The sequence below is a fragment of the Xiphophorus couchianus genome, chromosome 6 (genome assembly GCF_001444195.1).
Source record: "Xiphophorus couchianus chromosome 6, X_couchianus-1.0, whole genome shotgun sequence".
NCBI classification, from domain to species: Eukaryota; Metazoa; Chordata; class Actinopteri; order Cyprinodontiformes; family Poeciliidae; genus Xiphophorus; species Xiphophorus couchianus.
In genome coordinates, this window is record NC_040233.1 from 3,236,623 (window position 1) to 3,250,525 (window position 13,903).

The 13,903-nt window shown below is 39.8% G+C and overlaps 1 protein-coding gene across 1 annotated transcript; it reads right to left on the reverse strand.

The window, feature by feature from the left end:
• Positions 1-3: 3 nt before the first annotated feature.
• On the reverse strand, positions 4-11,107 carry atp1b3a (ATPase Na+/K+ transporting subunit beta 3a). The gene is made up of 7 exons (XM_028019638.1): positions 10,682-11,107; positions 8,533-8,661; positions 8,155-8,253; positions 7,835-8,028; positions 5,106-5,156; positions 4,449-4,535; positions 4-1,589 (listed from the first exon to the last, which is right to left on the reverse strand). The coding sequence occupies exons 1-7, from the start codon at positions 10,791-10,793 to the stop codon at positions 1,422-1,424; spliced, it is 840 nt and encodes a 279-aa protein (XP_027875439.1). The 5' UTR covers positions 10,794-11,107; the 3' UTR covers positions 4-1,421.
• Between the last annotated feature and the right edge of the window lie 2,796 nt (positions 11,108-13,903).

Sequence of the window (13,903 nt, forward strand, 5' to 3'; positions counted from 1 at the left end):
TAGGCTTTTTTTCTTCAAAATCACAATTTATTTCATCAGGTCTTAAGGCACCCTGAAGAGATGTTACAGGTTGTTCCTTTAAATACGGGTTCCTTTTAAGACTGTGTAAACATAGCTTTGAATAAGATAATCTTCTGTAAATCTTTGCTTAAATTATATTTCTTTACAGTGCACAGACATTATGTTTGGTGGCCAAATATACAGTGTGACTTAGGTAAATATGGTAGATATTGTGTGTGTTTGTGCATGTGTGTGTGTGTGTATATATTTATATATATGTACATTAAAGAGTAATAGATCAGCAGACAATCAGATAAACAGGCTGAAGAAGAGAGTAAGCTAACAAACAATCTTTGAGACCCAGATAGATATACAGATCACGTAGAGATATACAGTACATATTGCAGTGAAGTTATTTCTCGCTATGCTCTTCCAGCTCCTCTCCGCCTCAAAACAGCAAACCCTCACTGTCCACACACACACACACACACACCGCCGCCCCGGGCAACGCAGCTCACCCAGTCCTGGAGGGACTCACCCAATCGGCTGCAAGAGGTGAACAAACAGGAAGACAGGCAGACAGATGGACGGACAAACGGACAAACACACATGCAGACACACAAACAGACAGACGGACGGCACAAGACTGGTCTGCGGGTTGGTGCACCGCAAGACAAATTTCTACCTATAGTTCCCTAAATATGCTTAAGTTCACTATGTATTTACTGTTAAAAGGGCGTTTGGAATTGGCATTTCATATACAGGGATACATTGGCTATACTCGAGTATCAAGGTATGTCTTGATGAAGTCTTTTGAGATGAAAGATACGTTGGACAGGTTCTACTTTTTCAGCTCTACATACAGCAAGATCCCAAGTCCTCGCAACACCAGCAAGTGACGAGGTCCTTCACACAGATTCAGAGGTGGAAACACACTCATCCTGACAGGAGCAAGGTCACAAATGAAAAGAAAGAAGTATCAGCAATTACACACAACAGCTCCAAATAGCTGGGCTCCAATGGCTATAGGTTATTAAATCACATCAGCACTAAAAAAAAAGAAAAAATGGGATCCGAGCTAAGAAAAGGATGAACGGTGCAACAGGAAATGGAAAAGGATCTGGTTCAGAAACTTGTTCTGAGGAGATCAGCAAGAAATCAGATGGAAAGAAGGGTCAGGAAGGTCATCACAGCAACATCTGACACCAACCGGCTTCCTCTGTTGGAGGCCCAAACGTTTACCTGCGTCAAACATCGATACCATATCCAGAAAAGAAAGAAAGGAAAAAATAATAATCTTTGTGACATACTTGACACTTCATTCCTTTTTTTTTTTTTTCATAATCCCAAATCCTTTTTGTAAATTCAGGGGCCGGCAAGGTGCGCTCCCCCGATCCGCTTCCGCCATTCCTTTTTGTTTTTTACTCCACCACCTTGATCCGGAAGGTGATGCGGCCCAGGAACTTGTCCCTGTCGTCGTTGTTTAGAAGGTTGGAGCCGTTCACCTTGCACTCCACGGCCAGCTCCTTGTTATAGTCCTCCTTGGTGAACAGCAGCTTCACAGCCACCAGCGGCTCCACGTAGTTCTCCTGCATCGGGGAGGAAACGCTCTTCCATCAGTTCTGTCACCAGGGCAGTGTTTCTCAAACTTAACCCACAATTGCTCCCACAATAAAACAACATCAGTTCAGTAGAATCTGAACTGAAAATGCTAGTCTCTAAACTCATTTATCGTTGTCTTCTTTGGTCATTCCAATGAGGAAGGGAGGTGTTTTGTAAATGTGACTGGCCAGGACAAAATCATGAACGATACTTGGGGGCATTTTGAATTGTCTGAGTGTGAATTTTAAGCTTTCCAACAACGGAAAACACATGGAAATCAAAAAGTAAATTGTTCTCTACTACAGGTGCTGTGTACATTGATAACATTTTAGGTCTATTTGTAATTTAGTAGCACAATAAAAGAAAAATAGACTTCGGCTGCTTTGGCAGAAACTAACATTTTCTTTCAACATGAAGAAAGCCCGATGTAAATAATTGTTTTTTTTAGATGCAGTTAGTCAGCGTGGGGCGCAGCGCTGCTCACTGCCAAGTCACTCAGCACAGCCACAGACCATGATCTGTGTGCATGTTGCATGCTATGTATCATAATAATGTTCTAAGAACAAAAGTTCTGCAAAAAAAATTAAAAATATTCCAGACATAAATTTCTCTGATCAATTAAAAAAAAAAAAAAACAACTTTTATTTATCCCAAAAGGAAATTAAATATAAGTAGCATTGTTTAAATATTCCTAACATTGTTTTCTTTCCACTAATATCTTCAGCTTTTCTTCTGAGTGACCCGGTCTTAAGCCACTTATCCATTATTATTTTCAAACACAGTCCTTTTGCAAGCTAACTGAGCCCACGTTACGTCAAAAATAAAGATCGTTCATGTGCAGTACCGTATGGAACACCAGGAGGCGCTCGCAGACCACAGTTTGAGAAAAACTTCATCTGTCCTGCATTTCAGCTCACGCTGTGTCACACACTTCACCATATATAGACACTCTGCAAAAACACCAAATCTTACCAAGCATTTTGGGTCTAATTTCTATTGCAAATAATACACTTAATTAATACACTTGAAATAAAACAAACTAACTTAAAAGTAACTTTTTAGCAAGATATAAAGGCCAGTTCCATTGGCAGATAAATTAACTTATAACTTTATTATAAGTGAAATAATCTGCTTTGGAACAAGTACTTTTCACCATTAAATAATTATTTACTTAAAATAAGCATCTTACTAAAAAGTGACTTATAAGTTATTTTTTTGTCTTATTTCAAGTGTATTGATGTTTGAACTAAAAACTGGACCAAAAATACTTGGTAGGTAGGATTTCCATTATTCTGTCTCAAATGACAGAATAATGAGAGAAGAATAAAGATTTTTAAAACCCTTATCATTTCTTAAAACTCTGACGTTTGCATACGCTAACTTTACGATGCCTTTCAGTAATCTGAGTCCACCATCATGACGATGGCTTTATAAACATCTATGACTGTGGAACTCCACACCTCTGTTCCTCGTTTGGTGCAACTTTCAGATGCCTGAAGGTGCCATGCACACCGTTCTGAACACTGGGACGTCTCGACATCAAAATGTTCAGGAAGACTCCCCTGTGTCTGTGTCCCAGAGTTGAACGTCTTTAAGGGTGATAGACGCAGAACAAAACCAAAGCCCACGTGAAAAGGCCATTCATAGAGCCGGAAAGGTCAATCAGTGAAGCCGTTATTCAAAGAGCAACAAAGCAAAACAGATAGAATACAGTTTGCCGGTGCACTCAGAGACAAAGACCTCAATTTCTGGCGACGTGTCCAGTGGACTGGTGAAACTACAGTGTAACTGTGTTGCCATAACGGTCATGGTTACATCAGGAGGAATATGTGGGAGGCTTGTAAGCCTGGGAACACCATCCCAACTGGGAAGTATGGAAGTGGCAACATCATGATGTTGGTGCTTTGTTGCTTCAAAAGGGATTATTGATGCATTTTACAATAATCTTAATAGATATTTTCCAATTCTGTGGAAATATTGAAGCCATATATCTGATGATGTCAATCAAGAAGTTAGAGGTTGTGTGGAAGTGAGTTTTCCAAATGGACACACTGCCATATTAGCTACAAAAGCTAATTTGTTGATAATTACTACAAATTAGCTACAAAAGCACCTTAAATACAACAAAGTCAATGTTCTGAAGTGACCTACAAACCTTCCTCAGTTACACCAGTTCATATTTCGGAGAAATGAATTGTGATGAGTTTGTGGGAGGACAACGGAAACATTTGAACTGAGTCACACACTTTCAAAGGGAAATATATGCAAACTTCTGATTTTAATATTGTTTAACATAAAAAAATGACATTGTGGCTCTAATGAAATAAAAAATTAGTTTTGGTTATCCTTCAGGGTGACTTAACGAGTGGGAAAAAAAATCTTTTAATACAGTAGAGCATGTATAAATGTCTGGTTTTAGGTGCAATGCTTCTGCTGAGGAAGTGCTACTAAAATGTTGGAGGAACGACCCAATGAACAAGCAAAGCTATGCTGACGCTCTGTCTGCACTGACGAATACTTAGTCACATCAACATTTAGAAAAATCACAGTGGCTCTGACCGTCTTGATGAATTCAGTGAATAAATATTCACCCGCTAATAAATTGTGTAAAGAGCCTGTAAGCGATTTCATCAGGTTATTGCTAAACATCAGAAAGACGATGATGACATCGCTGCAAAAGTAACACATCGCAACACAGTTCACACCCTCCCTCCTACACACACTGTAAGAACAGGTGAACATCAGTGTGTGGCAAGATTTGATGTTTCATAAAATGCATTTCATTACCTCATGTAAGACATATTCTTAGATACATTGACATGCACCTTTGAAGATAAGACACTTACATGGGCTTTCTTGCCATAGTAGGGGAAATACATCTTGTCAAAGCGTCCCTCTTTGGGGAAATAGTGCATTTGGATCGGGTTCTCTTTCTGCAGGGAAGAATACATGTAGGTTTAAATTTCTCATTGGATACAAGCAAGTTTAGAGTTCAATTAAAAGCAAATGGGAAATGTTTTTAAGACAACGTGACACAGGACATGAGCAAGCAGAAGCAGCATCCCTCTGAGGTCGAGGCAAAGAGATTTGAATGAATTAGTTAAATGAGATTGTTCTGTGTTTAGTCTGAAAAAAGTGACATTTCCGGGGTAAAAGAACGACACCGGTTAGGCTAAAAATAAACCCTAAAATGCCACTAAGATGGGTTTTCGAGGCGCCCACGTAATGACCCGTTACATAACAGAAATGTGTTCTTACTCCTACTGGCCTTATCCTGATAATTCACATAACCGTCTTACCCTAAAGACGTCAGTGACAGCATGCAAAAAGACATGAGACACACAAAAATAAAGAAAAAAAAGGGGAAAATATGAAAGATTAACAAAGGAAATATTAAATCCACAGTGGTAATAAATATGTTTTGTTTTCAATGGAAGAACTAAAAAGACACAAATACACATACAAGAGAGTTGCACATGAAATGCTCTGATTTTTGTTTTTACTTTGACAGTGCAGTTGATGTAGGGATCCCCGCTGGGCTTCAGGCCAATGATCTGTGAAGGCAGAGACACGGGAGGAGGGTCACTGTCAGGGCGCTGCACTGCTACAAACAAACCAAATCATTTAGGAGCCTGAGCTCATAAACATATTCATACTTGTTGTTACGATTTGCCATATTGCAGCTACACAATGTGACAAAAGGGACAGCATAGCTTATTAGGATCCTATGTGGAAGTGGAAGGAAAATGACATATGTGGTTTTCAAAGATTTCTACAGATAAAAATAAAAGAACGAAATCTAAAAATCCTGTTGATCAGACACATTGCAGAGGCTATGCTGTGGGATGCTGCTGAAGTTAGACATTCAAAGGTTAACATCAATAATCTGGGTTAATCAGCCTGTCATAAGAAACAAAATGCAGGTTAATTTGTCAGTCATATTTTCACAATGTTATTAATTCATTTATAAATGTTATAGTTTAAAACTAAATATCTAATTACCAAGATAAATGTCTCATTTATAAACTAAATATAGGGGCTACAGATTTATATTGAGGCTAAATATTTAATTTGAAGCTAAATATTTAGCTTGTTAACTAAATATTTAACTTCAAAGTAACTATCTGGTTTCAAACTAAATATTAATCTTTGTAAATTAATATTTAGCTTCAAGCTATATGCTTAGATTGCTAAATAAATAAATTGTTTGGAGCTAGTTGTGTGATTTGAGGCTAAATATTTGGTTTGGAATATTTGGATTTAGTTGGAAGCTAAAAATTTAGCTTCCTAAATAAATATTTAACTCCAAACTGGGAATTTGACCTGCTAAATAAGTATTTAGTTTAGATTTAATTGTGTAATTTGAGGCTAACAGTTAAGTATTTAGCTCAATATGTAGTTTGGAGCTAAATGCTGAAAATATGACTAAATACTTAGCTCCAAACAAAACAGAAATTTGGCTCACTAAAGAAATATTTAGTTTGTTGCTAATTATTAGGTTTAAAGCAAAGGCTTTTAGCTTGTTTACTAAATATTTAGCCTCAAACTAAATATATGTGTGTTAGCAAAATATCTGATTTGGAGCTAAATATTTAGTTTAAGGTGACATATAAATATACATAGTTTGGAGCTAAATGCTGAAAAAATGATTTGTTTTCGTATGACTGGCTAAATAATCCAAATTATTGCTCTTAATTTTTGACTTTACAGCATCCCATACCTTTTATTTTATATTAGCTGCAAAATCCATCAGGGCATGTCTCTGCCAGCTTTATACTTCCATAACATAACATTTGTGTCCCAGTTTTTTCACACAATATCTCAAACTCCATCAGATTGCATGGAGAGCATTCATAAAAAGCTATTTAAAGCCATCGCACAGATTTAGACTTTGACTGGGCTATTCTAAGACATAAACAAGCTTGGATCTGAACCATGTAGCTCTCTACTTTCTCACAGTCTCTCACAGTTTTCTATTTTTATTTGTATTTTCCAGTGTTGCTCTGCATTTAACTACATTCATATTCCGTTCAACTCTGGCCAGCTTCTCTTTTCCTGCTGAAGAAGAAATATTCCCACGGCATGAGGCTGCCACCACCATGCTTCACAATAGGAGGATGTGCAGTTTTAGTTTTTCCATCACACAGCAGTTTGCATTAAGACCAAAATGTTACATTTTTTGGCACACTATAGTTATCTGCGGTAGTCTATCATGGGAGTGGTCATTTATGGTATCGTTTATCATTTATTGTGAAAATTTCTTAAGAATTTAGATTAACTGTTGTCTTGATAAAATTGCATTAATGTTAAAAAACAAAACTGACATTATTGTAATTCACTACGTTCTCCGGAGTTCCACATATTCCAGTAAATTTGAAAATATGATTAAATTTACTGGGTGCAGTTTAGTGATATGTGGCGTCCTGACAAAGCCACTGAAAAATGGGAACGTTTTTCAAAAGCAGAATTTGTGTTTGTGGCGCTATGAACGCAAAAAAAAAAAAAAAAAAAAAAATTAATAAGTAGTTTTAATCAATTCTTTACACTAGGCTAAAAAATATTTTTGGGAAGTTGTCCATGTTTCTTCAACTGAATTAGGTGTATTTTGCAACGCTGAATTCAAAACTGACATCCATTTTTCTCAATCAGGTCAGGTTTTTGTTCTAATTTGATTTAGAGAAATTTGATCTTTTGACTAAATTGATAAAATTTTGTGACATTATCAGTTGATTCCCATTAATATTTCTCATTCTAAAAAGGTTTTTTCTAAATGTTGCAAACTTGGATTTCTGTGAACTGAATAATAAAGACTGATAAGGATAAGTACATATGAATTGAACTTTACGTCTTCATTGTGTAAAATTCTCCATCTCTTTTCTGTCCTGATGAAATCTCTCCTCCTGCTCATAACTCACTGATCCCAGTTTCTCCACATATGAGAACAATCATCCATTTTGATGCTCATGTTGCTCCATAGTTCAGAAAGTTGATCTGATGGAGCAACAGGAATGTGATTTTTGGAATCAACACATCAAAATGACAGTTGAAAAACCCAAGACGATTATTTGGCTGTTGACCAGCGTCGTCCAAACAGTGCATCAGATAAACTCCCAATGAAACACATGAACGTTTTACAGTTGTAGTCTAACAAGATGTGAAAAATTTTAAAGGTGAAGTATACTTCTGTGAGCAGCTATAAAAGGCAGGCTTTGCCATGAAAGCCGTTTGGTACCCTGTTCATTTTGAGCAGCACACAGGGTTTTCCTTCATGGTATCCGAAGTTAGTGTCAGACAGGCCGGAGCAGAAACTCAGGAGCGCCCTCCTGAAGCGGCACGCTTTCTGCGACAATCCTTCCCCTTCCTCCCGCAGGGTGTACTCTCCTGGAGAACAGTCCGTGTTCCCCTCCTGCTCCGTGTCATTATATCCTGACAGAGACATGATGTGGACAGAGGTCTGCTCAGATCCAAGTCCGCAAAAACAAAGGACAGCTACTTGTTCACCTGCAGATCTTTTGTTTTTGTGTGTAATTCATCGGCTTGGAGCGCACTCACTCTGAAGGAAAGACTCCAGGTTTCGGACATACTGCGAATACTTCTGCGGATCAGATCTGTTGAAGGAGATGTCCAAAGAGTTTGGCCGGATCGCCAGACCTGCAAAACAGAGGCGTCGAGTGGAATAATCAGAACGTGAGAGTGAAACCAAAACACGGCTATTAGAGGAAGCATCCACTGAGCCGTTCCTATTCTAGTTACCACTCAGGAAGAGACTTCCAAACAGATCAATGCAAAAAGCAGCAATATAAAGTAGGACTTTACAGTGAGGGCGTCTAAGCCGGAGGAGCATGAATAATGCATGCCTCAAAGAGAAAACATGGCCGCTTGTAGCAGATGGTGGTGCCAGACCTTTAGGTGGAGCTGGAGGACACTGACCTGGACTGGGGATGCGGTCCCTGTACTTCGGCACGTAGTCGTCCAGCGTGAGCAGCATCACCCACATGGTGAGGGCGAACATGCCGGCCAGGAAGCAGTAGAAGACCAGGTAGAAGAGCAGGATGAGGGCTGCAGGTCAGTGGGACACACAGAACGTTTTTAAAGGGTCAGTATTATGTGTTCTCCAGCCACAGAGAATCATTTTATAAAACAATTACGTAAGTAACTATGTCACCTTAGGGGAAGTCTGGGTCTCCCTACATAGGCTGCTACCGACAACCCCGGATAAGCGGAACAACATAGATGGATGTCACCTTCAGTTGTTATAGGCATGCCATACTGACCAAGTATGACTTAAAATTAATTTGACTTTGTAATTTAACGCTATATGAAATTGGGCCTCTGTCTCTGAAACTCCGCCTTCAGAAAGTCATCACAACATGGCTCCTCCATTAAAACTTTAACGTTTTTACCAGCGTTTCGCTGAGAAGTAGCTCCTATAAAGAGCTCAGCAGTTGCCGAGTTCCACCAGGTGTTTGCTAATTGCTGCTGGCTAGTCTGAAGGAGCTGAGCTGGGGAGGGGAGGCATGGAAACTGCAGCTCTGAGGAGGAGTTTCGTCCTCGAAGGCGGAGCTAGGTCCAACCAGGCGTTTTGCACAGCTGAATGGTTGCTACGGGAGATTAAAGGGTTTCTCAAACATCTCAAACATTCTCAAACATTTAATCAAAGCAAAACTCCAGGTGTGTTTTCGACGAGGGAATAACATTATAACATCATGTGAAGCTCAAAACAGTTGATTTTACATAATGCTGCCCCTTTCAATAACATTTCCGCTGCTGTTGCACATGTGTTTTTTTCCTGCACTGATGTACTGCAGTGTAAATTGTCGGTCTCTTTTCCAAAAATGTACATAATGTACAGGCGCACTGAATATGTGAAAAGTGATGTCTAAATGTTTTAAGTGCACAGCATTTTCTGTGCAGTTATTACAGAAAATAATGACATACAGTAATAATACTGTATGTTATTATTATTATTAATATTATTATTATTATTATTAATACTACTACTACTATTATTGTTGCAGTCTTGGTTTTTAATATATTATTGTTTACTTCTGTTGTGTGAACCATGATGCTGCTGAATCTTCTCTCTGCGGAACATTAAAGTTTGTTTCTATGGAGGCAGAGGGTCGAGCATGATGTGGGACGTGCCTCGGTGCGCTGCGGTTCTACAGAATTACCCACTTGAGCGACACCATTTTAAATCCACTACCTCTGACAATCACAGGTGTTTTTTTCCTCAAGCCCCCCCTCCACCCCCTCCCCAACTTTTCAGCAGTTTTTCGCTGCTGTAAAGCGAGGAAACATCAGAATCAAAATGGTTCACCAGCACCTCAGAGATGCCCTTTAAGCGGACCAAAAGAAAGTGGGGAGGGGGGGGGGGGGGGGGGACAGCCCCCCCTCCCCACAACCCCCCACCCCTCCTATCTTTTTTTTCCCCTCATTGCTCTCCAGCAGTATCCCACAATGCACCTGTCCAGTGCGAGAAAGACAGAGAAAGAAGAGAGAGGGAATCCCATTTGACCTTGACAGGCATGCTAATGTGGGCGGCCATGCAACTGCAATGGAGCATCCCACTGCACAGCAGCACAGGGGCCCAGGCAGCCTGACTGAAGCCGACACCAGCCTATAGGAGCCGGCTGCAGTGAGGGGAAGAGAGTGTGTGTGTGTTGGGGTGGGGAGGGGGGTTACCACCTCAGCCTGGGGAGAAGCAAGCGTTACATAAAAAAAAAATCTACATCCTGATCAGCTTTGATGCAGCTGAGGAATTCAGCAGGACCTGATTATTTGGGAAGGAAGCAGCTCAGTCATGATATGTATCTCTGCAGATACATATCATAAATTATATCTGTTTGAGAATCTAGTCTCACGCAGCAAGAGGAGACCTGGGCACACCTTTAGACCATCCTTCACCTCCATGCGGGCCTCGGATGGCTCAATGCTAACTCAGCCTCACAGTCACCTTCATTCAGCCATCCACGCACACAAATCAATAATAATAATAATAACAATAATAGACAAGTCAGGCTGCACAGGTTTAATATCGGACAGGAGGAGGACACCGGACGCAGGGGTGCATCCTTACCCCAGCTGCCGGCTGTGCGACCCAGCAGCTCCCCGGTCCTCGGGTTGTAGATGGAGTCCTTCCAGCTGGACGGGCTCTCCTTGCTGGCCGCTTTATCCTCGGTGCTCGCCATGGTGATGAGGAGGGAGGCCTGGGGTGGGGGGAAAGTTTGTGTAGTCCAGGAAAGATAAAATAAAATAAAAATGTTCCGGTTTTCGTCCCCTTGAAAAAAAAAAAATGAATAAAAAAAAAAATAGTTAAAAAAAAAAAAAGAAAAATGCGGAAAAGCGCAGCGGGGCAATGCGATGATGAGACGGCGGTGCGGTGAGTGGTCGGGATCAATGGCTGGGAAGAAGTGGGCGGTGGAGAAGGAAAGGAGAGCAGAAGGAGAGAGATGCTCCGGTGGAATAAGAGGAGGGGAGGAAAAAAGGGACGTGAAGGGGAAGGTGAGGAGAGAGAGAGAGAGAGAGAGAGAGAGAGCTGTGACGTCCACTCTGAGCCTGCGCTGGCAGCTGATGCAGTGCGAACTGGGAGATGCGCATTGGTTCATCACAGAGACGCACCGCGACGCGCGCAAATTCTAAGTAATGCCCTCACCATTATTATCATCACCAACTATTAGACTCGTATATCTTCTGATTTTTTTATTTTTTTTATTTTAGCAAATGACCTCTTCACACTCTCCTTCAGCAGATTATCTAAGTAAATCAAATCTCTCAAAGACATTCGAGAGGATTTTCGTTTTCTTTAATTTATTTATTAAAGTTTGACATCATGGTTTTATTGTAGTTTAATCGATCCTGCATCAAAGTCGGAAGTGGTGAGTCACTAAACCAGGCTACACCCTGAGAAAGCAGGACACTGAACCCAAGGTCCATTTAAAGGGCCAGTGCTACGTACTTTCCAAGAACATAGTGGGATTTTATAGCACAATCAAGAATGTAACCATCAGTTGTTATGAAAATGTTAAGCGTAACTTAAAAGAAATGTAAGCAAATTAAGGTCTTGAAATTGGGCCTCTGTCTCTTTAAGAAGCTCATAGTCTGGCCTTGTTTGGGATCTTTTCTTACTGGCTGAGATATTTTCCTAACTTTAAGAAGATTAGGATGTCACTGCGCAGCTCTTCTGAGCAATTTACACACTTCACTACTACAGCTGGCTAAATGAGCTAGCTTTTCCTCTATACCAGATTAGCTTACTATTATTATTGATTTATTCACGTTTCTTTTCCTCTTTTCTTAAGTTTCAATAAATGAACTTTTGATCTATTTTTTTCTGAAGGTTCCTTCTCTTCTGCTCTTTATTTTACTTTATTTTTACACTCAGATGTATAAAAACATAACTAATTCTGTGCATTATTTGAAAAAGTGTTTTTTCTCTCCCTTTATATTGCCTTGATGTGCTTGTCTGTTTTTTTTTTTGTTTTTAACCATTATATTATAAAGGAAGTTGTACAGTTTGTTTTATTTGTACAATATGATGATAATCTTCTGAATATGCAATTTGTTAAAACCATTCAAAGTTAGGAGGGAAAAAAGAAGCTCTTTCTCTTTCCAATTAACCCTTTAACAATATTTTTACCAGCATTGCCCTGTAATACTCAGTTCTTCTAGGTATTTGCTAGCTGCTTCTGGCTAGTCTGAAGGAGCTGAGTGGGGGAGTTGCGGGAGGAGGGGCGGTTCGTGAGGCGGAAGCTACCTCGTAACGAGGAGCTGCATGGAAAATACATCACTTTGTGAATGCAAGGGTTTCACTCAGAATGGTTGCCACGGGAGATTCAAGGATTTCTCAAGTAGGCATGAAAAAAATCAAAACAACACTCCAGGTATGTTTTTGATGAGAAAATAACATGAGCTCAAAAAGTCAATTTTGCATTATACTGCATCTTTGAAATCAGCTGCAGTGTGAGAACAGGCATGAACAGCCTGAGATGCTGCAACACTTATCATGGAAATTTGTGGGTTAAGCAGATCTCTGAGCATGTGGGTTGTGCCCAGGGGCAACCCTAGGCTATTTTTAGAGCTAGAATTTCTTTACAGAAATGTGACTGCATGTTAACACATCAGACTGCAAGTGATTGTAAAGTTTTAACCAAAAACTACAAGATCTGCGTATTTGTTTCCCGAAGTACATTTTGCTGAAGTTGTCTTGATCAAATTAAGCACAGAAAAAAATGCAGCAGCTTGACTGAAAAAGCAGGAAGATGCCTTCATCTGAGGAGTTGCAGTTAATATGGCAAAAAGCAGCAAAGCTTTTGTTTCATACAAGGATATTTTTCATGGATCCTCTATATTTCCAATAGATTTTACAGTATATTTTAGTTCAATGAGCAGTGCATCCTTGCAGTTTCTACTCCTTGTAGTATCATCATATTTATATTTAGTATAAAATTGTATGGTATTTAATTTTATCTAATATCTACACATGCTCCTGCTAACTCAGGTTATAAGGTAAGGCAAGGTCATTTTACTTACATAGCTCATTTTCAGCAACCAGGCAGTTCAAAGTGCTTAACAGGAAATAAGATTAGCTACCATATCTACATATCAGCTCTACATTTTGATTTTGACTCTGAACCCATCCAGTCACTGAACAGATGCATAGAACAAATAAATGTGTAGATGTGCCAAAACGTCTTCCAACTGAACAGAAACAAAACTGAAGTTATCTTAGAAAACGATTATCTTAGAAATGATCTAGATTGCACAGCTTCAGTTACTACAACTGAAAACCAGCGATCAGACCTAAAATCTGGGTGTAGTGATGAACTCTGATCTGAACCTTCAGAGTCACATAAAGACAGTTACAAAGTCGGCCTTCTATCACCTGAAGAACATTTCCAGGATTAGAGGACTAATGTCTCAGCGAGATCTAGAGAAACTCATCATTTTTCTTTAGTTACATTGATTACTGCAGCAGTATCTTCTCAGGTCTGCCTAAAAAAAAATCAATCCTCCATGGAGGATGGAGGAGCTTTAGCTGATTCAGAACGCTGCTGCTGGTGTTCTGACTAAAACCAGGAAGACAGAGCATATCACCCCAGTTTTAAAGTCCTTACACTGTCTCCCTGTAGCTCAGAAAATAGACTTTAAAATACTTTTGCTTGTTTAAACATGGTGCCCTGTGACAGACTGGTGACCTGTCCAGGGTGTATCCCGCCTCTCGCCTGAAAAGTTTGCTGGAGATAGGCACCAGCACCCTTCCCAACCCCACTAGGGACAAGGGTGTACAGAAAATGGATGG

Excerpts from the sequence above, each read along its gene's own strand:
- atp1b3a (XM_028019638.1), bottom strand. The coding sequence starts at position 10,793 with ATGGCGAGCACCGAGGATAAAGCGGCCAGCAAGGAGAGCCCGTCCAGC. Across the intron at positions 5,157-7,834 it reads TGCTGCTCAAAATGAACAGG|ATCATTGGCCTGAAGCCCAG; the intron begins GTACCAAACGGC and ends CTGCCTTCACAG. Across the intron at positions 4,536-5,105 it reads ACATCAACTGCACTGTCAAA|AAAGAGAACCCGATCCAAAT; the intron begins GTAAAAACAAAA and ends TCTTCCCTGCAG.